The following is a 26,807-nucleotide window of genomic DNA, read 5'->3' as shown; positions in this document are numbered from 1 at the left end:
CTTCTTATTCTCTACCCTCCTTCTCTATCCGCCATCACTTCTTTTTACCTACCCCCAAAGTTGCAACAGTATAGAGTCTATGCGGACAGTCAGCCCTCTGTAAATAGAGGGCAGCTGATCTTGGCGCTTGTTTTTCCTCTCAAGCAGGCTGGAGGGAGACAACCCCAGAGTAGTGGTGTGGGATATGGCAGCGGTTGAATTACGCAGAATTTGGTTGTTGGCCTTGTTTTACTTTGTGACTGTTAATGCTGAATGCAAGGAGTGGATAGAAAATAGCAGATTCCTGTCAGAGAAAAATGTTGCAAATTACGCAACTCCTAAAGAAGGTAAAATAGAAGGACGTGAAAGTTACGAGCTTATCTAACGAACAGACTTTTTTACTTGGCTTTTAGAAATGATTTTGAAAGCTGAAAGATACATTGTCTACAAAATGGAGTTTTTTAAATCACATTCTCCAAAGGCATTAAGTTAACTTTCTCCTTGGACACCAGGCATCAAGCTTTCAGAAGCCCAGAGTTTCATTGAGCTCCAACACCGTGCACCGTCTTCATCTGGGGTGAATGTCGGGGAGCTGGTTTTTACAGCGATTTTCAAAATGAAAGCAAACCATTTTGTTCTGTTTACCCCACCCTTTAAAAACCCCACTGTTTCTGTCTGATGGCTTCCGTACTGCACTCACTGGTCCTTCTCAAGCCAGCCCAACTCCATGCGGAACGTTCTGTTGCTCTTTCAGCATAAGCAGGTCTATTGTGATATTTATCTGAATTCAAACAAGGCTAATTAAAAGAGCTGCTGACAGTTGTTGTGATCTGACTTTGACTGCAGCTTGATGGTCATTATGGGTAAATAATGAACCAGGCCTGCAAATGTAGCAGCTGCCAACTTGGGATAGAAGAACGGCTATTGCTTCCAATTTAAGGATCTATCGACCGCTTCCCTTCTCCCTGCAGATCTTCTGCAGAAAACTAATGTTTTCTGCTGCTGTGTATTGTGGTTTCAGCTGTTTCAGATATAGCCTATAATTTCCTTCTTTAATATTTAACTTAGGACATTATTAGCTTTCAGAGTTAACAACTTTTCTATTTTGAAGAAATTCAGCTTTGTCCTTACGCATGCTGTCACTAGCTAACCAGCTGTGGTTTATTTATACGTGTTTCATTTATATTATGCAGGAAACAGCTAGTCTTAGAAGAATAAGGTATAGCTTTATGAAGATGTTTCAAAATCCTGTGTAGATGTTTTGTTTTTGTTTTTTGTCTTTAGGAGCTAGATGCACGTCCCTTGCTTTATTTTCTTAAAGATAGACACCTGCTGCCACACCTCAGTTTTGCGTTTTGTTCACCTCACCAGTGACTTTTGAAATACTTTGGTGCAAAGCTCCATCAGTACGGAGAAACCTCAGTGACTTTCATTACCATGCGATATTGAATGTATCGTCACTCCATCATGAGCTTTCCCGTGTCCTGTTAGCAAGTAGGGACAGGTGCATTAAAAGTAAGAGAAAAGGCACCTTGTATTCATAGATTAATACACTTTACTGCAGATTTCCCACACTTGTAAAATATAGCTTCTGGATTTCAAAGTCACATTCTAGAATTTGACACCAGGCCAGTACTTAATGACACATCTGTAGCATTTGTTCACCTGTCATGGAAAAGGCTATCTGCATTATGTAAAGCACGAGGACACGGTGGCGCTTTGTGCATAATGCGGCAGAGCTTCGAGATCTTGCTGGGAGGAAATGATCCCAAACATGCCCCTGAAAGACAAGTCTTACTTTGAAAAATAATGATGAAAAATTGCTTATTTCTCCCATGTATTTGTGTCTGTGTTTATTTCAGGAAAAACTAACTAAACTTTGTTTATCTGACTCTAGAATAGTGTTGAGAGTGTTTTTGCTTTTTCTGTTTCCAGCATGGATGATGCCAGAAATAGTGTTAACAAGGGGTTATGTTATGCTGGCTTATGTTAAACCAGATCACCCCCTAACATGTGCAGAGCCATTCATCTGTGTCACCAAAACCCAAGAGAACATCTGACATGGACTCTGAAACAGAAACAGTGATCACTTACAAATCAAACATGGCACGCTCTAAACTGATTGTGCACGGCAATCTTTTCTAGAAAGGACAACTAATTGAACATGATAAAGTGTAAAGTTAATTAACACCCTTAAATTTGTTGATTACTTTCACGGGATTATATTGTTCGTTGAGTAGCAGCTTTCTGTCCCAGCTGTCGCCTCTTTCAGCGAATGTCGCTGGTAAACAATAGAGACACCATAACAAGTCGTAAATGGTCCCTGTGACAGCAGCCCCTTGTGAGGCTGCATCTGTAGAAAATGATTAGAACAATTGCATTTTAAAGACGGCTCACATTGCAGCCCAAGTCCCATTGGTCCTCTTCTTGATCTCTTTTGATGGCAGACTGGTTAAAACATTTAAGTTCTTTTGAGTAAATTAAGTGATTTACTACGTTTTGCTATATATCAATGAGAGCGCCTTGGTGGCAGGATTTTTGCAGTATCATAAACAAATATAATTTGAATGTACTTTTTTAGATTTCTTCCCTCTCTAGATTTGACGGCCTCTTTCTGGTAGTTCTAGAATTGAAAATGATCTCCTTATTTGTGACTTGTAAATGGTTATTCTAAGTTATCAGCACTTGAGTAATGGACTTTCTATCATAATCCTTGGTTCAGCTTCTCAGTAAGGCTAAATTCCAAATTTCACTTCTTTGCTGTTTAGGCCAAAGACCTCGCGGTATTCAAGCTGAGTAGATTTACTTGTTGTTATATTTAAAATTTTTATAGCATTTGTGTGATAACCATGTAAAATACCTTTCCAAAGTATTCTTCCATTTGAGCTTCAAGGTAAGTGTGGCAGGTGGTTTTATCAGCAATTTCAGATGGAGGAACCAAGATTGAGAGGTGTTCTAACTTCTCCAAGTGGGGCAGCCTTCAATTGTGACCTCGCTCCAGGTCTCTTAACTCAGAATACATGCTCTTCAGTTTTTTTGTGCCTTCCTAATAATGTGTGTATACGTGTGCACTTATTATGCTTCTGCACGTTTGTGCAGCAGTAAGTGAACGTACCATTGCCACATGTAGAGAACAGTTCTCCAAAGTTGAGCTTTTTTGATAAGCTAGAGAACATTGTCTTACTTAGTCTTAATTAGTATTCTTGGTTATTTTAGTAGCCATTGATTTCTTCTCTGCCTACCTCCTAAACAGACAATGAACATTTATCACACATGTGATATATGCTGGGTGCTAAGATTCAAACAGCGCTTGCCCATAAGAATCCTTACAAGACGTACCAGAAAAATCACTGATGAGAGTAGTATACATGCTTTATTACAAACATCACTAGAAATGTTATAAAAAAATAGAGAAAGGGGATTATGGTCATGCATTGCTCCTTAGAGTGCACATGAGTTGAGTCTTGAAAGATAAACAGGAGTTAGCCAGGCAAAGGGAGGCAAGGGAATCTCATACAAGGGAGTCACCTAGGAAAGATGTGGATGCATAAAAGGAAAAAAAATCATTGCACATTCCAGCTACTGTAAATAGTTCAGTACGCATAGCATGGTGGTTTTTGTTGCAGGGAGTAGATAGGAAACCAGAGAAGAGTCCAGTTAGAGTCCATTGACAAGAAAAGTAAAACTTCAAAAAATCAGAAACCATTTAAGGACAAAAAAGAGAAAGTTCATTGCTTCCCAGGACTTAGGACAGATACAGTGAGTTATGTAGTTCTTCTTTTTGGTGAACACGAACATGCGAATATTTCAGAAAGAAGAACTTTTACTTAGCAGAAAACAACAGTGAGGCGCTATGTAGAAATGCTGAGTGATAGTGAATAATGTCTTCAGCTGCTGGTTATGTTCATGTTGATGCATAATTTGAAACTTAAGCCTGTTTTGGTTCTCATAACAAAACTGCCAGACATTGGGACACAGATAAACGTAAATATTAGACTGAGGTGGTTGTTGTTAATGAGCTCTGTTGCAGGTGGGCTAAGATTAGAAAGAGATAAAAAACAAGAATTGAATTACTTTGAAAAAATTACTACTGCTTTTGTTGTGAAAATGTGACGAACGTCGTCTATTGTTTCACTTACTGTCTCCTGATTGAAGTTCCCAATGTGAATTTTTTAAAACACGTAACTCGATGAGGCTCCTTTATTCCTCTCCCAAATAGTGTTTGCCAAGACCTCGAAGATACTCAGACCCATATTTGAAATTTATTGTGAAATCTTATGGTTTCATTTTTGTATTTGTTCTTAATTCTGATCCTCAGTTTTCTGATTGTTTTCTTCTAATAAGCAAACTCACATTGGTTGTGAAGAGAGATAGGCTTTTATGTGTGTGTATTTAATTAGATAGTAGGCAGAACTCAGTGTCCGTGTATAAAACATACAAAATTATTTGCTCAGCTCATGTTTTAAACTGCTCTGTTTGATTTGCAAACAGATTCAGGATACCTGTATTCTTATCAAAGCTTTCAAAGCCTACCCACAGTTGATGGCAAGACCGTTACTCTTTGAGAACAATTTGTTTCTTTTTCCACCCTTTCTCTTTCTGAGAACTCATTCTTTCAATGACGGAGGTCAAAAAATGGAAGAAAAGAGGGAATCAGGATTTGGTGGCGATTGTCCTCGTCCATGACACTTGGTATATGATGCTACCTTTTGGCATTTATTTCTGAGTATATGTCTCTTTTCCCGAATTATGGTTTAGACCTCTTGAGGTTGCAAAGACGGTGTTTCATACCTACTGTGACCTTATATTCTGGACTTTCTGGAATAGTTGTATTTCAAATATTCTCCTAAGCCCATGGGATGGAGGAAATTGTTAAAGGCACCGAACAGTTAATTGCTGATGATACTTTTCTTCTTTGCACCTCCACGTGCCTATGTGTAGACCTCTCCTGTAGTATGCATCTGTCTTTTACTATTTATAATTGTCTGTTTGCCTTCTCTCTTCTCCCATCTCCATATACACGTACACACTCACCTCCACCACCACAAACACTAGGTTTCAAACTCCTTGAGGACAAGGATTGTTTCCTCTTATTCCCCAGGGTTTCCTCTTGTTCCCCACAGACAAATGGATCTCCAGCGGTCAGATTTTTTTTATGTCAACCATAAGTAGGAGTGGAAGGAAAGAAAGAAGATAGTTTAGATAATGGAGACTTCCTGTGATGCCTTTGAGAGAGAGAAAAAGAGAGGCTGACTTTGAGACTTTGATTAGATTTAAAGTGTTTCTCCGCTCTAAGGTTGATCGAAATTAAAGCAGTTCCCAAGAGAAGTGGTAGACGCCTGTGCCTTTAAAAACAGGGTGGTCCGGGCACCTATTTTGAATGGTTTGGGTCTTTGCCTTTTCATCTGTACAGATGAGTTCAGTCTTTCTGATTCTGGAGTCATGGGAAAAAAGCACTAGGGGCATCATCACAGGAAAGAGGCATCATCACAGGAAAGTATCAGATAAAAGCATTAAAGACAACCACAAATATGTAGGCTTATTAGATTTAATTAATGTGGTTACACGAGAAAACTCATTTTCTAATTCGGAACCATTCATATATCGTATAAAATGACACGTGCCTTGGTTTTATGCATTAACATGATAAATGTGGTGGGGGGGTAGATATTTTGTGAACTTGGCAAGTTCAAATGATGGAATTTCAAAAGCTTAAAAGCAATTCAGTGATAATTTATCTCATCATCTCCCTTTCTAGATGAAACAACTTAGGAGCATTTAATGACTTGCTAGAATGGCAGCTGCTCGGTCTGTAGTCGTTAGCCTCTTCTGTGTCTCTGGGAGAACAGTTACCACCCAGTACTGCGCTCAGTTGTTTCCTTGCTCTCCCCTCTGTCATTGCCTCCTCCTGTCTGTCTTTTTGAACAAATGCTGTGTTTGGTGATGGACCAGACACCGTGCATATGGGGTGAATAAGCCAGTAGAGTTACTGCCCTCATGGAGCCAATGTTCATGTGGGGAATATGGACCCAAACCAGATAAATAGAAGAGTTAAAATAAATAGGTGGTAATAAATAGTGTGAATGAAATTAAAGCAGAAAAGGGGATCGAGAATGGTGGGGTGCCTTTTTCGATTGTCAGATTAAGTGGTCAGGTAAGGCCTCTCTGAAGAGGTAAATTTTGAGAAAAAAATCTGGATGCGGTGAAGGAAACAAGTGACGAATATCTAGGGGAAGAGCATTTTAGGCAAAGTGCAAGTCTTTGAGATGGGAATGTATTTGACTTGTTTCAGGAACAGTAGGAGTTCAGGATGGTGGGAAAGCACTGAGCGATGTAGACAATGGTATGAGATGAGATGGGAGAGGTGGCCAAGGGCTGCATCGTAGAGGGCCTTGTAGGGCTTTGTAGGACTTTGAATTTTATACCGAGAGTGATGGGAAGCATTAGGAGGCTTGAGAGTAGGAAAGAAACGTGAACTAGACTTATGTTTTAAAAGGTTCCCTTGGGGGCACCTGGGTGGCTCAGTTGGTTAAGCATCCAGCTCTGGATTTCGGCTCGGGTCATGATCTCACAGTTCGTGAGATCGATCCTTGCATCAGACTGTGTGCTGACAGCACGGGGCCTGCTTGGGATTCTCTCTCTCCCTCTCTGTCTCTCTGCCCCTTCTCCACTTGCATGCGCACGCACTGTTTCTCTCTCTCAAAATAAATAAACATTAAAAAAAAATGGTTCCCTCTGGCTGCTTTATGGAGGGTAGACTATGGAGGCAAGAGCCGAAGGGAGAGCAAGTGGGAGGCTGTTGCAGTAACCCAGGTGAGACATGATGATGGCTCAGTCTAGGGTGGCAGTGATGGGTGAGGAGACAAGTGGCTGGATCACAAGGGTGTAAATTCTTAGGAGCAAGGTCACATACACTCATGTGTATGCATACACTCGTGTGTAATTCTAGGACTTATCACAGGACCTGATTCTTTTTTTTTTTTTTAACGTTTATTTATTTTTGAGACAGAGAGAGACAGAACGTGAATGGGGGGAGGGTCAGAGAGAGAGGGAGACACAGAATCGGAAGCAGGCTCCAGGCTCCGAGCTGTCAGCACAGAGCCCGACGCGGGGCTCCAACTCGTGAACCACAAGGTCATGACCTGAGCTGAAGTCGGACACTTAACCGACTGAGCCACCCAGGCGCCCCAGGACCTGATTCTTAATAGGTTCTCAGTTTTGTTGAACGAGTGAAACAAATGCGGCATTCTTGTCACCTTCCCATATACCCTGCTGCCGCTGAAAGGTTTTACTAGAGGTCTGCGCTGTAATTTTAACATCACTGTCCATGGACCACTTTAGTACTTCCTAACCTGGGCCGGCCTCCTTCCAGTGTTCATAGGTGTCGTCCAAACCCACTCGTGTTTAGCCAGAGAGGCTAAAATTCTCCTAGAGAAGACAGCGACTAAGACGACCAGATAGGAAAGGACTTGAGGTATCATGTAGGTAAAGATAAAACTCCCACTCCACAAACCCACGGCATAAAGTAGTGAGGCCTGACATCTAAGTAGCATGTCATATTTTACAGCATATATGTGTTCATATATTCACAGCCACTCTGTGAAGAAGTTATTAATGCTTTTCCCACGTTATATGCTGAGAATCACACAGCCAGTGAATGGTACATCCCCTAAACCACATATTCCATCTCCAGATTTTTACTCTTTCTATGAACTTACGAATTACTCTTTCTGTGAATTTGTATGAATTTCTTATGAATTTATTTATCAAACAGCCATCTGTTGAATGTATCATGCACTGTGGTAGATAATGGGAATGCTGACAGAAACAAGACCTCAGTGCTGATCTTGTGGGAGCTTGTAGTGTAATGGAGGCATCAGGTAAGAAAATCAAACATTGTAATAAGGTGTTATAAATGCTATAATAGAATTAAGCACAGGATATGTTTTGATTTTGTATACATAATTAGTAAAATGTAGGGTTAAAATAAATCCCTCTCCCGGTATTCTAGAAACTGCCTGAGTTCTATGTTTTCCTATTCGGGGAAGTGGATTTGAATTAAAATGGCATGGCACTGTAATAAATTTATTGTTTATTATTGATAGACCTCAAACGCTGTACAGTGTCTTCTGAAATCTGTAGGATGTCTTACATCCTTTAGAGTTCCACCTTCCTAGATATTATTTCCTAAGCTTAAAATGGTTACGTTTATTTTAGGATTACTTAGGTCTTAATTTTTTGCCTTCACGATGGGACTAGGCTTCATAGTGTCACACGCTTAACGGAATATGTAAGGAAAGACAGGGTTTGGTCCCAAGGAATGCCAAAGCTTTAGAATTGCCCAGGTTAGACCCTTACATTGGCATGTAGGTTATGCAAAAGTCCTAGTAATTATGCCACCACAATGAGATGAGAGTAGAAATACCACAGACATCTGAGTTAGAAGATGAATTATTCTTTTTTCTGTGTGATCTTCTCGTGCTTAAGTAACTTATTTCTTCTTTTTGAAATATGTGTTTGAACAAGTGAGAAAGTACACCTGTCAAAAGATTAACCAGCTGAGAACCATTGTCAGCATTAATTTTCCTTTAATAAATGACTCTCTGAAGCTATTTAGCAATCCGTAATCTAGATACAAAGCTATTGACCTATGATGGATAGTGCTGGATTTGTTTGTAAGCTTTGACTTAAATCGTCTACTTAATTTTCCTAGGTCAGATCAACAGGATTAGGAATCAAGATGGTTATGTGGTTTGAATAAAAATGGCTATAGAAATTGAGCAAAATAATTGTAAAAGAGTAATGATCTACCATCTTGGTGAAGTAAATTAGAAACTAACAAAGTGACAATCACTTAAACTTCAACATTATCAGAATGTTCAAAGGACACAGGCTGGCTAATTAAAAGCATTTGTTATAATTGGGTTTTGGTACATAATCATTTCCAAAGTGTGTCTGAAAATACTGTGAAATAATGTAATTTAACCTTATGTGTGAGTATCCTCGGCTTTCCTAACATGTGGGCACTTCCTCTTCCACAGTTATTTGGCTAACATAATGCTGACCTCTTTTGCTTTTGATAACTAGTTAAAATAGCATAAACTGTAATAGAAAGGCTGCTTGATTTGGCAATAGCAAAATATTCACAATTTCAATGAAAGAGGAGTCTCTTCGCTTGGGGTTTTTATATATAAAAACGGTGTATTTCATTGACTAAATTAAACTAAAAAGGAGGCCGTTATTTGTAGTTATCGATTCTAATGGCCAGATTTGATAAATAGACAATGATGGTTTCTTTATTCCTAGCCATACTGTAAAATCAAGTGTATAGGCAAAAACTGTACTAGCTTTCTTCCACACACTTTCCTGGTTTTGACCAACAAAACCCAACTTGAAAATTATGAATTAAAATTTTTTTAATACTAAAAGCAGCAATAATACTCTTGGTTTTCTTTTATAGCTGATAAAACGTTAGATGAATGAAGCTTCCCCTCCTTTTTTTAGGGACAAGTCTAGGGCATGTTTTGTGTGCTAACCAATCATTTCAATCAATGACCATGCATCAGACCTTTCTAAAGAGCTAGGAAGGAGTAGCCCAGCCACAGCTCGTTTCTTCTCCCTGCTCATATCACTAGGAATGAATTGCCCAAACGGTGTATAGGAGGAGGGAAAAGAAAAATCAAATAATACTGGGAAGTGCACATCAGATTTACCGGTCTAAATAAGCAACTGTTTTCTTTAACTTAAAAAAAGACTCTTACCATCTGAAATGCCTACTTGTTTGTGGGAGAAAGAGCCAGGTCTTCCTCTTTGTAGATCTCGTCGGTAGATAGCATGTGGGGAGCAAGCAAATGGACTAAAGACACCCAAATCCCCAGAATAGCAGATCCCTCTGGCTCTTCTCGTGCTGGTCAGGGCACAAGGGCCTTTTTCATATACTTTCTATTGCTTGAATAGGTTTCTTAGAATAAAAGATGCATGAGAAGGACAGATTCCATATGTTTTCACTCCTGTGTGGATCCTGAGAAACTTAACAGAAAACCATGGGTGAGGGGAAGAAAAAAAAAATGGTTAGAGAGGGAGGGAGCCAAAACATAAGAGACTCCTAAAAACTGAGAACAAACTGAGAGTTTATGGGGGGTGGGAGGGTGGGGGGGGGGGGGGGATGGGTATCGAGGAAGGCACCTGTTGGGATGAGCACTGGGTGTTGTATGGAAACCAATTTGACAATAAATTTCATAATAAAAAAAAAAGAAAAAGAAAAATAATTTTCTTGTAAAAAAAAGAATAAAAGATGCATGTGAATAATAAAATGCACATTTCAAATTACCGTATGTCTCGTGCTATGATTATGCCAGATATTTGAGATGAATTGAGAATAAGAGTTTGAATCTGTGTGTTCTTTTGGGTTATTATTAAACTCCACAATACTTGATTTTTAAAATATTCCAGGAGAGGGGCTAGCTCGGCCAGTAGAACATGCAACTCGTGACCTCAGGGTCATGAGTCAAAGCCCCACATTCGCTGTAGAGCTTACTTAAAAAAAAATATGTATATGTATATGGTATATATACATACACACACACACACACACACACACACACACACACACACACACACGCACACACGCACACACACATTCCAGGAGAGATTTAGGGTATCTTATATACGCCTGACATAAATACAGTTTGGAGGCAAGGTGTTTTCATTTGTTTTGGGGCTTTTCTCTAATTTTACTATCTACCTAAACACTTGAAGAAATGTCTCCTTTTGTTCTGTCCCTTTACCCCCAAACTATTCAGGTGTGGGAGCTGCTCGGTCTAGGAACCTCACATTTATGGTGGGAGGAGTCGAAGATGAATTTGCTGCTGCCCAGGAGTTGCTGGGGTGCATGGGCTCCAATGTGGTGTATTGTGGAGCTGTTGGGACCGGGCAGGTAACATTTTCACATTAATGACCCTGACTTGATGATACAAAATTGGCTAAGGTACATTTGTCTTTCCTGACCATACTATTATTCCAACCCCACTCTGTTCAATCTGTGGATTCTTTGTTTGCTCAGATTTTCTTAAATTAATTTGGAATAAATTAGTTTTCCATCATTCCTGCTGGAATTAAGCCGACATCAGCCAATTAACTTATTAAAAAAGATACTGAAAATTTCATCATTCACATTCAAATTTCATCATCCTACTGACCACGCAAATCATCCTTAAAAGTGCTTCCAGGGGCGCCTGGGTGGCTCAGTCGGTTAAGCGGCCGACTTCGGCTCGGGTCATGATCTTGCGGTCCGTGAGTTCGAGCCCCGCGTCGGGCTCTGTGCTGACAGCTCAGAGCCTGGAGCCTGTTTCAGATTCTGTGTCTCCCTCTCTCTGACCCTCCCCGGTTCATGCTCTGTCTCTCTCTGTCTCAAAAATAAATAAACGTTAAAAAAAAAAAAATTAAAGAAAAAAAAAAGTGCTTCTATAGGAAGTGCTCATGGTGTCTCAGTTGCTGTTTTCCTCCATCTAATTATGTACTGCAGCTCTGTTTGTAATATGGTCAGGAAGAAGTAATCTGTGCACTTTTATCTTTTTCTTGAAAAGCGAATAATTTTCGGGGCACCTGGGTGGCTCAGTTGGTTAAGTGTCTGACTTTGGCTCAGGTTATGATCTCACGGTCTGTGGGTTCCAGCCCTGTGTCGGGCTCTGTGCTGACAGCTCAGAGCCTGGAGCCTGTTTCAGATTCTGTGTCTCCCTCTCTCTCTGCCCCTCCCCTGCTCCTGCTCTGTCTCTCTCTGTCTCTCAAAACTGAATAAATGTTAATTTTTTTTTTTAAAGAAAAGCAAATATTTTCATTTAGAAATATATCAACTCTTTAATCAGATAGAGGTGAATGGCAACCCTGAACTCAGAAATCAAACTAGTTATCCCCCTACCACCACCACCACACACACTCTCCCTCCATCTCCCCTCCTCTTAATGCTTGGTCCTGGTCGCTGGCACCCTCTTTATCTTATTCGAGACTTTAGTATTGTCTCAGATATACCTATTGTCTCCATTCTCTTATCCAGCCTCCAGTTCTACTGATTTTTGCTTCACTGTCTCTCCTTGTTGGCAGTCTTGTCCATTCCTCACGTTACCTGATCCAGTCTTCTCCCGTTGTCTCCTACCTTGCGTGCTGCTAGAAAGCCTGGATGCCAGGTTTGCCGCTCTGCCAACACTGTAACCAAAACCAACTCCATCAAGATATTTGCATCATCATACACTTCCCAACTCTGAAACTTGGAAGAGATGCCTGTTTCCGGCCGTGTCAAATTTGAACTCTCCACCCTAGCTTTCATAGCTCCTACCCCAGTCTTAACTACCACATTTCTTACCATTCCTTAAAACATAGGCGCATGAGTCAGTTTTCTTACTGTTCTCCCATGCTCTGATATATTTAATCCCTCTTACGTATTTACCTTTTCCTATGCTCTCCTTTCTCCCTCTTGCCTATTTAAATTCCTGCCTGGCCTTCCAAGAGGTGGTTTCAGGTTCTACTTCCTCTCCTCAGTGATCTTGTTTCTCTGAATTCTCACTGTCTCTGTCTTAGGGCCGTACAGTTTTCCACTTAATTGTTTTTGTTTATTTGTTGCGTTTATCTTCAGTGTGTTACTCCATTGCCCCAGTTAGAATGTAAGCACCATTCTATGAAGAGTAGGCATGTTAGAGATGTTATGTACAACATGATGACCGGAGCTAACACTGCCATATGATGTATATGAAAGCTGTTAAGAGAGCAAATCCTAAGAATTCTCATCACAAGGAATAAACGTATATATTTTGGTATCTATATGGAATGATGGATTTTAACTAAACTTACAATAATTATTGCATGATATGGGTAAGTCAGATCATTGTGCTGTACGGCCCAAAGTCATACAGTGCTGTAGGTCAAATATACCTCGGTGAAACTGGGGGGAAAAAGCAGTCAGGCCACACAGGTCAGTATTCCCTGTAGACTGTGCCCACAGGAGGAGCTCAGGCACCACTGTAGGTTTCTTACCCAGTGGAAGAGACTCCCCAGTCTGCTCCCAGATAGCCTGGCAGACTCAGGAGGAGGCATGCAGCACCATGTACCTTTCCCCATTTGAGAGAATCAGTAGTTACACACTCTTCTAGAAAGAAGCCTGTGGGGTGGGTGAAGAACAACTTCCCGTGAGTTACAGCTTGAAAATAAAGATATTTAATATGTACTCCATTTATTTTCAGGCTGCAAAGATCTGCAACAACATGCTGTTAGCCATTAGTATGATTGGGACTGCTGAAGCTATGAATCTTGGAATCAGGTTTGTCGAATATATATTTTCATGTACTAACAATTTTTATGAGCTTTTCTATTTGATTTTCTGATGTTGAAAAAAAAAAAAGGGTCCGTGAGAGATGAACGAGTTGATCTGGGAACATTTTGAAAGTACTTCATTATTGAACTTTAATAGACTTTGCTTATTTGACGACCACTGGGCCCTGGAGAGCATGAATATTCTTTGCCATAGCCATACAATGTGTTGTGCTGTATATTCGAAGTTACATTATCCTTTTTATACGGGAGCTCCATTTCTTCTGTTGTGTTGAAATGCAAGAAGCACTTTTACTGTAAAATTTAAACATACTTTGGCAGTGTAGGACAAATTTTTGTAAAACGCCATTTGAATGTATGGCGAATTCAAGTGTTCTGCTACCACGTGACTGGTTTTATGTATCTGTTCACTACAAGGGCTCTTGGTTGTTTAGTCTTGGGATAAACTGGATGGCATTCATAAAGCTGCAACTCACGTACATAACTCTTTCATTTTAACTGGCTTGTGGTTTTGTTACTTTACATTAAGGATATGTCTTTCCATTAAAATAAAATGCATCCATACTCTGCTGAAAGTGATGCAGGAGTTTTGTTTCTCCTATGATAAGGATCATCTTTTAGAATGCTTAAGGTTAATGTCTTAAGTTTAGCCTTTAATCTTTTGGGTTAGGAATGTTACATATGATTAATCACCTAATTAATTGTTTGAATGTTCGGTATTTCATGAATATAATAAATATACATTTCTTACTTTAGAAAATGCTCAATTAGCAAGATGCTTTATTCAGGTGTTTTCTTCACATTTCCCCAAACTGCTTACCAGGGATATCACAAATCAGAGTAGTGTTTCATCTCACAGCTTTTGATAAAAGCAATAAAAGAGCCAAAGTACTTGAGATATTTTTTAAAACACAGTAATGGATTCACATTTCCTCTTAATTACCATATCAAGATGCTGTTGTTTATTGAATTGCCCTTGTCTCAGATGTTAAACTATCTTGACCTATTAAGTTGTCATGTTGTAATTGAGATAAAAGAGGAATTTGCTTTGCATCAGTGCTAATTGGTTTATCAATATCCTGTGCCATTTACATTTTAAAATTGAATGTCTGTAAGATGCTAAGGCATATCTGTACAAAGCCTTAATAAAACTGGTAGTATACAGGGAGCTGTTCAGAGTGGTATGTCTGTACTGTAGCCAGTTTTAGGCTATGGGTCACTTAATCATAAATGAAAAACTTGTTACTAGTGGCTTGTTTTCATGTCCATCCTCTAGACGAATTTCACGGAAGAGGAAGATGTAAATTTCTGGAGCCAAAACGGCATACAAAATTAATTGGTGTTGACAATAGGATGGGAGCATTAGTGTGCATATGCATCTTTAGAATTTTATCTTCATTCTTCTGGATATAAATGAATAATAATAAAAACAGAAAAGCAAAAGCCTAGATAATCTAGGCTATGTTCTACTGAAATTTCCCTCTTCATCTTTGCTAGTTTGTTTTATATCCTGCTTCTTACTCTGAGCGTCACTGGTTTGAGATATTCCTTAGGCCTAGCGATGTATCCTCTGGCCTTCCTCAGCTAATTTTCCTAGCAAACCTCCTACCAGATGATCATTTGCTATTCTAAAATGAACTTTTTGTGTGGTTAGTGCTGATAGAAGTCTAACTCCAAACACCAGCTAATAAAGAATAGTATGAAAGTCACTTGAATCAAGTGAATGGAATAAAATATATACAATGAAATACGTACATTGACTACTACCGAGAGTTTGTGATCAAACAGAAGATGAAAAGTGATAGAATTCCAAATAGAAATGTTAAGAGGAAAAGCAATAACTTCCCTTATTATTGGTCTTGATCCACTATGATAAAAATAATGTTTAGAAAGATGAAACTTTAAATGTTTAATTTTTCTGAAACTCTACATACGTATATTGCTATCACATATATAATATTTGCATATATCATATATGAAAAATGAACCGAGAGTAGGAACTCCCTAATTTTACTTAACTTGTAATCATTTATAACTTTCTGGTGCTTCAGATTATACTAATGAATTGCTTATTTTCATAACATTAGGATTTTATTAGTTTATCTCGACAAAGATTCTCAGTGGCTTGAAAGTCCTAAAAATGATTGCCTCTGCTATTGTCTTTTCTCCATGGTTTACAGACATGGTTTAAAGTGACAGGATTGTTCTCTAATAGAGTATAGAGAGCGACCACGATTTATTGAGCTTTGCAAGGTGAAAGAGAAAATTGGCATCAGCAAGCATAAATTCCCAAGTAGTAAATTCCCACAAAGTAGTACAGCATCAAAGTGGCTCAGCCACATTTATATTCTGTTCACTCTGAAGTGAATTTTTTTTAAAGCATTAATGTCAACATTTACAAATAGAGTCACCTGTTCCTATGAAGTGATCATTTCTGATTAATTTCATTCTCATAAGTCAGTGTTTTTTCTAGAACAGTGTTTCCCGTTTTTTTAAAAAATAGAAGAATAAAAATCATACAGTTTAGAGCTCTTATTGACCCTATGCTCTTTTACAGTAAAGATGGATATAAGGGAAATTTTAAATGCTACAAAAAAAAAGTAAAACATAAAGAATATGGGTATACAACATATTTTTGAAATTCTTTTTTTATTAGACCTTTGTACCTTCTAATTGGGTTCTAATTAGGACTCAGAACATAGTTTTATTGGCACCGAAGGTGTCCTGCTTCCATCAGAGATGTTTTGCTCCCGTGTGTCACAAAGGAATGGTGCTGATAGTGGAAGCTTTGTTGTTTAGTTTTCATAAAATTTTGCTCCACTGGGAATTGTCTTGTCTTTTTCTTCAGTACTGGTGGTTATAACAGGTCATTTGCATCACCAGTCAGCACCTAGGCCCCTAGCAACGACCATCTTGTCTTCTTCCACCTTAAAAGAAACTCCGGACAGTTGAACTTTTCTGGCAGGCTGTTCAAGATGAGAACTTTCCCACAAGTGTCATTTTAGTTTCTTGGCTACTGCCCTTAGACGGTGGTGCGTTTTCATTTAGGTGATGACTTGAGTCCCCTTAGCTGTAAACCTAATACATATGCAATAGATGTAAACTTAATACATATGGAATAGATGATGTAAACCCTAATACATATGCAATAGATAACAAGTGGCAGAAGGTTTATAAGAATTTGACCACATTTCTTTTTTTTTTTTTTTTTAAGTTTATTTATTTATTTCGAGAGAAAGCACACACATGTGTGTCAGGGAGAAGGACAGAGAGGAAAGAGAGAATTCCACGCAGGCTCCGTGCTGTCAGTCCAGAGCCCAGTGCAGGGTTCGAACCCACAAACCACGAGATCGTGACCTGAGCCAAAATCGAGAGCCGGATGCTTACCCAGGCGCCCTGACCAAATTTCTTACTAGATTGGTAAAGCACTGTCATATTGGCTTATTGACTGTTAAGTTGCCCACCCACGTGATCCAGTGAGACTCAGCGTGGTGGGAGTTTGGTGTCGTAGCTCTGCCATAGACTTAAGTTTTTCTCGTCTATAACATGACAAAAATAATAGTATCTGTCCACAGAGTTTTTTGTGAAAACGAAATGAGTTAATCTGTGTAAATCTTTTAAAACAGTTCCCGGCACATTGTACAGGCTCAGCGTGGTAGTTATTGATGGTGGCGGTGGTTAGTACTTGAATTGAATTGTAACGTTAAAAGTGGTTTCTTTATAACACTTCTCATCAGCGGCGTGTGTATGTATGTGTTTGTCTATTGCCTGTCTCCCCAACTAGAATGCAAGCTCCCTGAAGGGGATTTGCTTTGTCTGCTCGTTGCTGTGTCTTAAGAACATACCTAGCACATAGTAGGCACTCAGTGAAGACTTGTCAAATGGATAAAGGGGCAAGAAGGGGGAGGGAGGCAGTTCTCCTGCCTCAGGTAAAAGTTAACGTGTGTGTGTGTGTGTGTGTGTGTGTGTGTGTGTGTGTCTGTCTGTCTTAAGTGGCTCATTCCTGGATGGCAGGCACAGCCTTTTCTTAGATTTTTACTATGTCTCCTTGGCTCCAGGCACAGCACCTGCGCGTGGCAAATCTGTTAAACATTGATGAATAAGTGGACGGTCTGTTAAAACTGACATAGTCTTAGGGCACCTGGGTGGCTCAGTCAGTTAAGCATCCAGCTCTTGATCCCGGCTCACAAACAGGTTCATGAGTTCAAGCCCCGCATTGGGCTCTGCGCTGGCAGTGTGGGGCCTGCTTGGGATTCTTTTTCTCCCTCTTTCTGCTCCTCCCCTGCTCGTGTGCGCACTCTCTCAAAAATAAATAAACTTAAAAAAAAGTGACGTAGTCTTAGGTATTTCATTTTCACATCCTGTGATACAAACATCTCAGTTTAGTGACATAATCTGCTTTGTTCTTACGTACAAAAGACAGTATAGATACTTCTATAGAATATAAAGTGAAAAAACTTTTTTGGCCCTTAACAGCCTTGGTTACAGTGAAGGCAAACATTTGGATTCTGTTTAATTTTTTTCACGGTGTATGCATCATTTTTACTTCTCTCAAAAGTTCATTTAAAATTCTTGTGTTTTAAAGGTGAGTAGATTTGACACAGTGACGTTTATTTGAGTTGCATTATATATGCGGTCAGAGCAATGAATTCATTCTCTGTTTATATCAGAGAACATTCCAGCAATTGTAAAGCCACATGCATGCACGCGCACACTCTCGAACCACATCCAGTGGCAAGTTATTATGGGGACTGACAGACTGTCATCCTTTTGATGGCTTGAGCTGTATATCTCCTGAACAGCAATGGGGCTCTTATGCAGAAAGTATCATATGTTCCCAGCCAATTTACAGGGAAACAGCAATAACATTTTATCATGGTTGAGAGCCCAGTAGCTGCTTCCTATTAAACTTGCCCTTTCAGATACCTGTCTTGGATTAATTTGTTGATTTCAAATGGAAACTCAGTCTTCTCCAGTGAAGCATGACGTTCTAGGATAGACTCTCTGAATGACAATTACTGTGTATTCTAGCTGGTTTCAGACCATTACAAGCCTTAGGCACAGTGGAAGACAGAGGACTTCAGTAACTGATTTTAATATTATGTCTAATTTTAACTGTCAGTTATATATGTGCCAGTGAAAGAATCCTCAGAAAGATGAAATGCAAAACACTTCTAACTTGCTCTTTTTAATGATACACTTTGCCGTAGGGTGGGGAGTCGGGAGAGGAAAAGTGGTGAGGGAGTAGCCATCTCCTAAAGGGGAGTCAGCACAGCGGGGAAGCATCAGATTTGAAAAGTGAGCACGTAACAACTGCCACCTCGCTTTTTTGCGTGCCCCTCAGGATGCTTCTAAATAGTAATATGTTCACCAAACAGGGTTCCATAAATCAGTGCCAGTATTTTTCCTTGAACACTCAAGAAAAATGAAATGTAGGGTTTTACAAAGGATAATAAGCTTTGCCCGCCATTTTGGTGAGTACTGTACATAGAGCATGAACCGCTGTAGCAGTAAAGGCTGTTGTGAGGTTCTCTTGAGTATAACCAGGTAGGTTATAAAGAGAACAGTAACTCAGCTGCTTTAAATGTGATGAACCATTGTAAAAGAAAAATCTAAATTCAGAAGCCCTTGAATTATATTTCAAATGGAAGGGAAGAGCGTTATTTTGGGGTCCTAAAAATATTCCCTACCCATGGAGCACATTAGACATAGACGTTCTTGAACCTTTGTGCTTAGGGAATATATTTGCAGTTATAGCAGATTAATTGTTAATGTGTGATTTTTACTTTTCATCGTATGCACATTGGCTTTCTCTTTCCCAAGTCATCTGCTCTAACAGCATACTGATAGCCTCTTTTTATTTAAAAGTGGAAAGAAAGCATCAGTAACAAACTACACCTGTAACAAGCTTGGAATTTTGTAAAGGAATGAATGAAACTGTTGGATTTCTTTCGGGCAGTCTACCATTGAACGGAATGTATGACAGCCGATTAGAGTGAATCTTCTCTGTCTGTTATAATCCTTAAGAAAACTCCCCATTGTAACATGGTCCACCACTTGATTTCACACATGTGGCATGCCATATATATTCCTCGCACCACACCTACTTCTTGAAAACCTGATTACGTAACAGTTGTATTATGTGCGATGTCCAGACATACACAGGCTGTCAGCCTTAGCCCCCTACTCCAGTACTGGAAAAATGTGTACTGGGTCATGATACTCACATTGGGAAATAAACAGACACAGAGGAAACAAGAGCTTAAGCAAGGCAAAATGCACAATTTGTTTCACACTGATACGTGTCTCTTTTCAGTTTTTTTTTTTTTTTTTTTTTTTTTTTTTTCTTTTCTGGAAGAGATTGGTTCTAAGGAAAAGCAGAAAGCTTTTATGGCAATTATTTTATAATGTCTCTTTGTATGAAAGAAACCAGTCAGTTGCTGGGTAGAAAGTTTTATTTGAAACTTGATTCAGTGAAGCTTAGCCAAGCTGTGCTTCCCAAACTGCATTCAGATTCTCAGAATCAAAATAATATAGCATTTTGATTCTATTTTTTTTCTGGGTCCACACTGCACAGCCGTTGATGCCCTCAGCTCAGTGATAGAACAAATGATGTTTCCGCTTGGGCAAGCTTTGTTTTATCAGGATCAGTAACCTTATCAGCAGTTGACCCAGAACTATAATGCATGTCTCTGAATAGATAGCATATGTCACAGCTCTGTGCAGACTTGCTTCATAAGCAAGATCGTCTAATGAAGATTTAATAAATAAGGAAAAGTTTGCAGCAAGAAATGTCTTCTTTTATAATGATAACTTCTCTTAAGCTCGTTTTACTGCTCGTGGCTCATCTCTTGTATTCATTCTCATAAAAGCTAAAAGAATAAACATACATATAAATGCATCCACACGGACTTCCATGATGCATGGTTTATCTGTCAATATTTCTTTCTGAAATATATCATTTGTGAGTAAAGAATGTAGAATTTAGATTATCATATTGGTTTAAGGTTCTTATGTGACACATAAATGCAACGATATCCAAAAGACTAGAAAACCCATGTGTGTGATAAACCAACAACTACACAATTACGTGTTATTTCTTAAAAGTAGGATATAGCACAGGGGATTTTCTCCCAGTGCAGAATGTCCTGGCTCAGAAGTGTTTCATCACGAGCTTTTAATACCCTATAATTTAAGACTGGGTTCTTTGCCCTCATCAATCTGCTTTGATTTTTGAAGACATACAATAAATGGAGAAGGAAGATAGAGCATCCTCATACGTAAATAAGTCACGCATGACTTGTACATTTTGACATTTAACACTGCTTTTCTTTGACCTTTGACAGGTTAGGGCTTGACCCAAAACTATTGGCTAAAATCCTAAACATGAGCTCAGGACGGTGTTGGTCAAGTGACACTTACAATCCTGTACCCGGGGTGATGGATGGAGTGCCGTCGGCTAATAACTATCAGGGTGGATTTGGAGCAACACTCATGGCCAAGGTATGGTAAATGCAGAGACTCCCTCCCCAAGACAGAGGGGAACAGATGTTTAATGGCCTAATCCCCCACTCCCCTTTAACAAAGCATATGTCTACCCTAGACGGCAAGGTTACTAAAATAGCGATTCACTTACTCATTGGAAGTGAGTTAAAACTTAGCTTAGATAAAAATCCTTATTTTGTTCGTTTATATTCCTGCCCTTTCAGATGAGAAGAATAGGCTGGGAGTTTTATTTTGTGCTTGGGTTTGTTTGTACTGTGAGATGGGCGAGATTTTGTTCTTCATAGAAATTTTCGTTATTTTACCAAGTCCTTAGAATGGAAGCAGTAAGAATTTTCTGGATAATACATTGACATTGGGTACACCTATCACAGAAGAAGAGAATATCTTTCTCACGATACTAGGTTTCTAAATACGCCTTCCCGCTTTAAGAATATGTACGTACTTACGCGCAAAGTCATCTGAAAAGCAAATTGTTGGCCTCCTCCTATTTGTGATCTCAACTTTAGAAAATACTGTGAAGAGGAACAGACTTTGAGCTATTTCCCATCCCACTCTGCCCCCATAGTTGACTTTTTTCCTGATTACAAAAGTAATAAAAACATACACCTGGACACCATACTCAGTTTACTTTCCTTCATTCCCCATGGCGTTCTGTCCATTCTACTTCTTTTTTTTTTTAATTTTTTTTTTTTTTTAACGTTTATTTATTTTTGAGACAGAGAGAGACAGAGCATGAACGGGGGAGGGGCAGAGAGAGAGGGAGACACAGAATCGGAAGCAGGCTCCAGGCTCTGAGCCATCAGCCCAGAGCCCGACGCGGGGCTCGAACTCACGGACCGCGAGATCGTGACCTGAGCCGAAGTCGGACGCTTAACCGACTGAGCCACCCAGGCGCCCCTGTCCATTCTACTTCTTGACTGTGCCTTGAATTCATGCATTTCCCTTCTCTGCCACGACCAGTACATTGGCTGAGCCTCCCTTGGATCATACCAAATCAGTCCTTAACTGGTGTCCTATCCTTTCATAATCCTCTCCGGTTCATTTTCTACCCCCGGGGGAGGGAGCGGGCTTCTGGACACGTGTAGAAACCGGAGTGTGCCATTTCCCCTACTAAGTCTCTTTCACCGTTTCCTGTTACTTGTAGTTTAAAGCCTATCTCTGCAAGTTGTCTCACGAAGCCCTCCATGATTTGGCCTTTGCTCGTCCCACCAGCTCGTTTCAGCCTTCCCAGCTCATCTTTTGCTTCCACCATAGTGAACTCATTTCTGCCCGTTGTTGTCTCTTTTTTTTTTTTTTTTTAATTTTTATTTATTTATTTTTGAGACAGAGAGAGACAGAGCATGAGCAGGGGAGGGGCAGAGAGAGGGAGAGACACAGAATCTGAAGAGGGCTCCAGGCTCTGAGTTATCAGCACAGAGCCCGACGCGGGGCTCGAACTCACGGAGCGTGAGATCATGACCTGAGCTGAAGTCAGACGCTCAACCGACTGAGCCACCCAGGCGCCCCTCGTTGTCTCTTACTTGCAAACCTCCACGCACGCTATTCCCTCTGGCCTGCATCGTTTGTCCTTGCCCCCCCTCCATCCCAGCTTCGGGCACAGTACCTGGCGTATTGCCAGCACACGTTAAATATTTATTGGATAAAGCAGTGTTTGAAACTACATTTCTTATTTTGCAGTTTGATTTCTCCTCCTGTTTCGTTTAAGAAAATATTTATTTTTATGCGAATCCGTATCCAGTATTTAGGTTTGCATATAATTTAGGATTTTGTAATTGTGCTGTGTGGCTGTTGCTAGAAACAGGAAGTAGCTCCTTAAGTGTACTGTTTTCATCGAAGCCGCAGGTGATTTATTAGGGCACACGGAATCATGAAAGAATCGCATTTATGCTCAGTTTCCATTCTGTGTCTGTGTGAAGTGGGTTGTGAGCGGTTAGCTTATTCGGTTCCACTAATACGGCTAATGGCTCAAACAGAGGAAGTGGCTAACAAGTAGAGTGTAATAAGAAGTAGGAGGCTTCTGATCAAAAGGATCAGATGAATTTGTCTTTTTGTAGTGCTGGCTTTGTCTGGGGACTCCGCCCTAGCTGTCCTTCACTCTGTGGTACACCTGTGCTTTAGCCATTTTCTGCAGTGGCCCTGCCCACTGTCAGAGTCCTTCCTTTGACATGATTTTCTTGGGACGCCTGGATGGCTCAGTCGGTTGAGCATCCAACTTCAGCTCAGGACATGATCTCACGGTTGGTGAGTTCAAGCCCCATGTCAGGCTCTACACTGACAGTGGGATTGGGATTCTCTCTCTCACCTCTCTCTCCGCCCCTCCCCCGCTCGTGCTTTTTCTCTCTCTCTCACTCTCTCTCAAAATTAAATAAGTGAACTTCAAAAATAGATCAGATGATTTTCTTGATCATGAATGACAGTGTTTTCAACTAACAGTGTGAGACAGTGCAGGAGTCAAACATATGGGTGTTACCGGTGTCCTTCCCTCAGTGAAATGCAGTTGTGATCTCCCTTACAAAGAGGAAGACTTCTTAATTTTGCTTGGAATGAGAGTACTTAGAAAGGAACTTAAACAAATCTTTCATCACCTCAGATTGCTGTTAACAAAAACACACCATAGCTAATTAGGTTTGTGTAGAGAAACTGATGGAGATTAAAGAACTCCCCATCGATGCTGCGTTGATTAAAGCAGTCTTAGCATTGTGATTCTGCTTGGACAGATCAAGGCTTAGCTGCTAAGAGAGGTTTTGTTCAATTGCCATTAAATTTTATTGTGCTAGGGGATGTCATTGAAGTAGAGGCTTGTGCATTTATTTCTAGGTCTTAACATCATAAAATTCTAATATGTTGTGTGTATATAATCAGAACATAGTCAATATGAAAACTAGATCATTCTTCTGAACTCTCCAACCTAGATGTCTACTTGTGATGGCCGCTACAGAACAGCATATGGAAAATCACGATGATTCTTGGTACTCCCTCAGTATACCCATTTCCTCATAAAACATGACAGCTTGGTCCTCCGTTAACTCGTTGAACCTTATTGCCATTGTTGTGTTATTTTTTCCTGAATTACCCACTTAGCTCATGGATTCATAAATATTTTATTTGATGAATGATGTGGAAAATCTATTTATTTTAAATTACACATTATCAGCTTCAAGGGATGCCTTCTTTTTCTAACATTTCAAGATACAGAAGCCTCTCAGGTTTTCAGAGACTAAGCACCGTTCATTTTTTAGAATGTCCATCCTTTAAGGTAGTGGCCACCAAAGCAATTTCACCTTCTGATTTTTGGTTTGGACAGATTTTATTTGGGTGTGTACTTGCCCCTTTGAAAAACTCTAGACCTTTCTTCTCGATAGTACTGTGTTCTCTTTAGTATGTTATGTTAACTGAGTTCTTCTGTTCTAGTTTGTGTTCCAGTTAACTAGGTTAAAAGTTAAATGCAGTCTATGTAGATTTTCTCTCTGTCATTTGAAAATAAATGTATCTTGCAGATTTGCTGCAAAATGATGTCAACCAGAGAGGTTTGTCTGGGTATAAACAATAGTGTAGCTGTATGTTTGTTAACTGTGCAGGACACAATTCAGCTTGCTTTTTATTTTTAGGAAACTATAGAAGAATTTAAGGTTAAGCAGATTTTTCAGATCTATTGTCTACATGTGAGAATTATACAAATAAGCACAAAATAATGTTTGCAGTTATACCATCATACATATTTAAGAGGCTGGAGATTTAAAAGTTTTCTGAAGCTCTCAGGATGAAGCATTAGCTCGCCAAGATGTTAAAGGGTTGTCACGAGGGTGGATGTCCCATTGCACTTACAATAAAACCCAAACTCCTTCCTAAACATACTAAAGCTTCTGTGTTTTACGTGTGCCCATGCCCGGCTCATTTCTCTCCCTAGCCCCCTTGCTTACTCTCATTCAACCTCACTGGCCTGCTTGCTGTTTCTCGAATATTCAAGCCGTGTCCCAGCACCTTGCTGTTCCGTCTGCCTGCGTCTCTGTTCCCCCAGCTCTCCAAAGAACCCACTGCTCCCTGACATTCAGATCATAGGTCAAGTGTCTTCACCTCAGAGAAGCCTTCCCTAAACATTTCCTCTATCAGAACTCTCTTCCTTCCACTCCACCCTTGCTGTCCACCACTTCCCAGCCCCTTCCCCTGCTTTATTTTTCTTCATAGCCCTTGTCCCTGTCTGAAACTGTAGTATTTGTTGTCTGTCTTCCCCGAGCGTCACAAGAACAGTGCCTTGGTTTCATCATGCCTGTGTCACTAGCGCTTGGGACGTGCTAAATACTTGTTGAATAAAGAGATTGCATGGATATTTGGTGATTCCATGATGGGGGGCTTGCCTTAGGCTTACAGGCTTCTGCAGATTTGAGAAAGCATTTCCCTGTGTGATCTCATTTATCTAGTAACCCTTGTCCGCAGTCTAAACAGGTCTGGGTGGAGGAGTGGGGAGGAGACTCAGAAATTAAGGTTTCTGTCCAGAGCAGTTTTGCCCTATGTGAAAGTACTTACAAAAATATGTATAACCCGCCACAGTGTTTGTAAGTATCTTATTTTTTTCAGACTTCGTTCCTCCTGCTTTGAAAGCAAAGCATTAGGAGCCACATTTGCAAAGTGAGCCCTCGCTACCAGTCTCAATGTGTTCCTTCCTGCCCCTGTTTGATTTAGGATCTGGGGCTGGCACAAGACTCCGCCACCAACACAAAGAGCCCGATCCTTCTGGGCAGCCTAGCCCATCAGATCTACAGGATGATGTGCGCAAAGGGTTACTCAAAGAAAGACTTCTCGTCCGTCTTCCAGTTTCTCCGAGAAGAGGAGACCTTCTGAGTTTGCCCTTTGGCCGTGGACACTGTTGGAAACCGACCTCCGTCTTGGAGCCTCCTTATAGCTCACTCCACAAGTGAATGGGCTTAATCAAAGGTCACCTGTCTGCTTTTGACTGTCTAGGTCCCAGTAAACCTTAGGATTTTTCACCCATTTTTAACTGCTTATTTTTTTTATCTATTTAGCAAACCTGTGTTCTCTCCATTTTTTTTTTTTTTCCCTGTAAGCCACTGATGGTCTCTGCTAACTAGCTGATTGACCTTTTTCAAAAGTTTGACTCCTGAGCATCTTCAACTAAATCGTTGCATACTTCAATCAGGATAGTATTTATCCCACTTTACAAATAAAACCAAATATTGTCAACAGGATGAAACCTATCTTAAAGAAATTGGTGTGGGGAAAGGAGTTAGAAAAAGGGGAAGCATAGTGAATTATTACCTGTGTCCCTCGGGAAGTTTGTCCTGTTAACCAAGTGGTGGTATTCTTGCGTTGCTGAGGTTACTGATTTATTTTCCAGGGAGTCGGTAAAGCTAACTGAACTCCCTGCTGCATGTTTGTAAGTTGGACTCTGTTACATTATCTTACTGTGTATCCTTCTTGTTACAACTCCCAATACTCAGCAAACTTGTTTTTTATATTTTTGCTTCCTTTTACATTCTTACTACATATTTTTTGACTTTAAAAGAATGACATCTTTAGAACTGTTTCAGAGCCAATGATGATATTTGCTTTAGATAATTATTACATTATTCTAAATATAACCATATTATTTTGAAATCAAATAAATTTCTATGCTGATAATACTTTCTTGGAGTTTTCGTGTCTCTGCAGCCATTTGGCGAGCAATTAAATGATCTGACAAACTGGTATTCCAGACTGATGGGGGAACGGGTGGGAAGAAAAGGAAGGGAGGGGAGGTCAAAAGGAACCGAGTCTGAATTGGCCAGTGGCAAGCCAGCTTCCTGCTGTTCATCTGAATCCTTAACGGACATTCATTCGAAAGTTTTCGGTTGTGGGTGCCATCGGAATCCAGCCTGCGCAAAATGGAATATGCCGCAGTATAGACTTTCCCCACCACAGCCCCTAGAAGTCTTCTTGGTGATAGACCTAGGTGCCAAATCTGGCAGAACTACAACTACTTCCCTCAGTTTCCTGGTGATAAAACA

At 40.0% G+C, this 26,807-nt stretch overlaps 1 protein-coding gene across 2 annotated transcripts in view; it reads left to right on the top strand.

Moving 5' to 3' along the window:
* HIBADH (3-hydroxyisobutyrate dehydrogenase) overlaps positions 1-26,468 on the top strand; it is a 108,783-nt gene extending 82,315 nt beyond the window's left edge. For both annotated transcript variants that reach the window (XM_049642940.1, XM_049642941.1), the window contains exons 5-8: positions 10,782-10,915; positions 13,212-13,288; positions 20,646-20,802; positions 25,486-26,468. In XM_049642940.1, coding sequence (XP_049498897.1) covers positions 10,782-10,915; positions 13,212-13,288; positions 20,646-20,802; positions 25,486-25,644 — 527 coding nt within the window. In that variant the 3' untranslated portion in view covers positions 25,645-26,468. The remainder of the gene's footprint in view (positions 1-10,781; positions 10,916-13,211; positions 13,289-20,645; positions 20,803-25,485) is intronic.
* The last annotated feature ends 339 nt before the right edge of the window (positions 26,469-26,807 follow it).

Source organism: Panthera uncia, chromosome A2 (assembly GCF_023721935.1).
Source record: "Panthera uncia isolate 11264 chromosome A2, Puncia_PCG_1.0, whole genome shotgun sequence".
NCBI lineage: Eukaryota > Metazoa > Chordata > Mammalia > Carnivora > Felidae > Panthera > Panthera uncia.
Note: the sequence above shows the minus strand (reverse complement) of the source record. Positions and strands in the feature narration are given on the sequence as shown.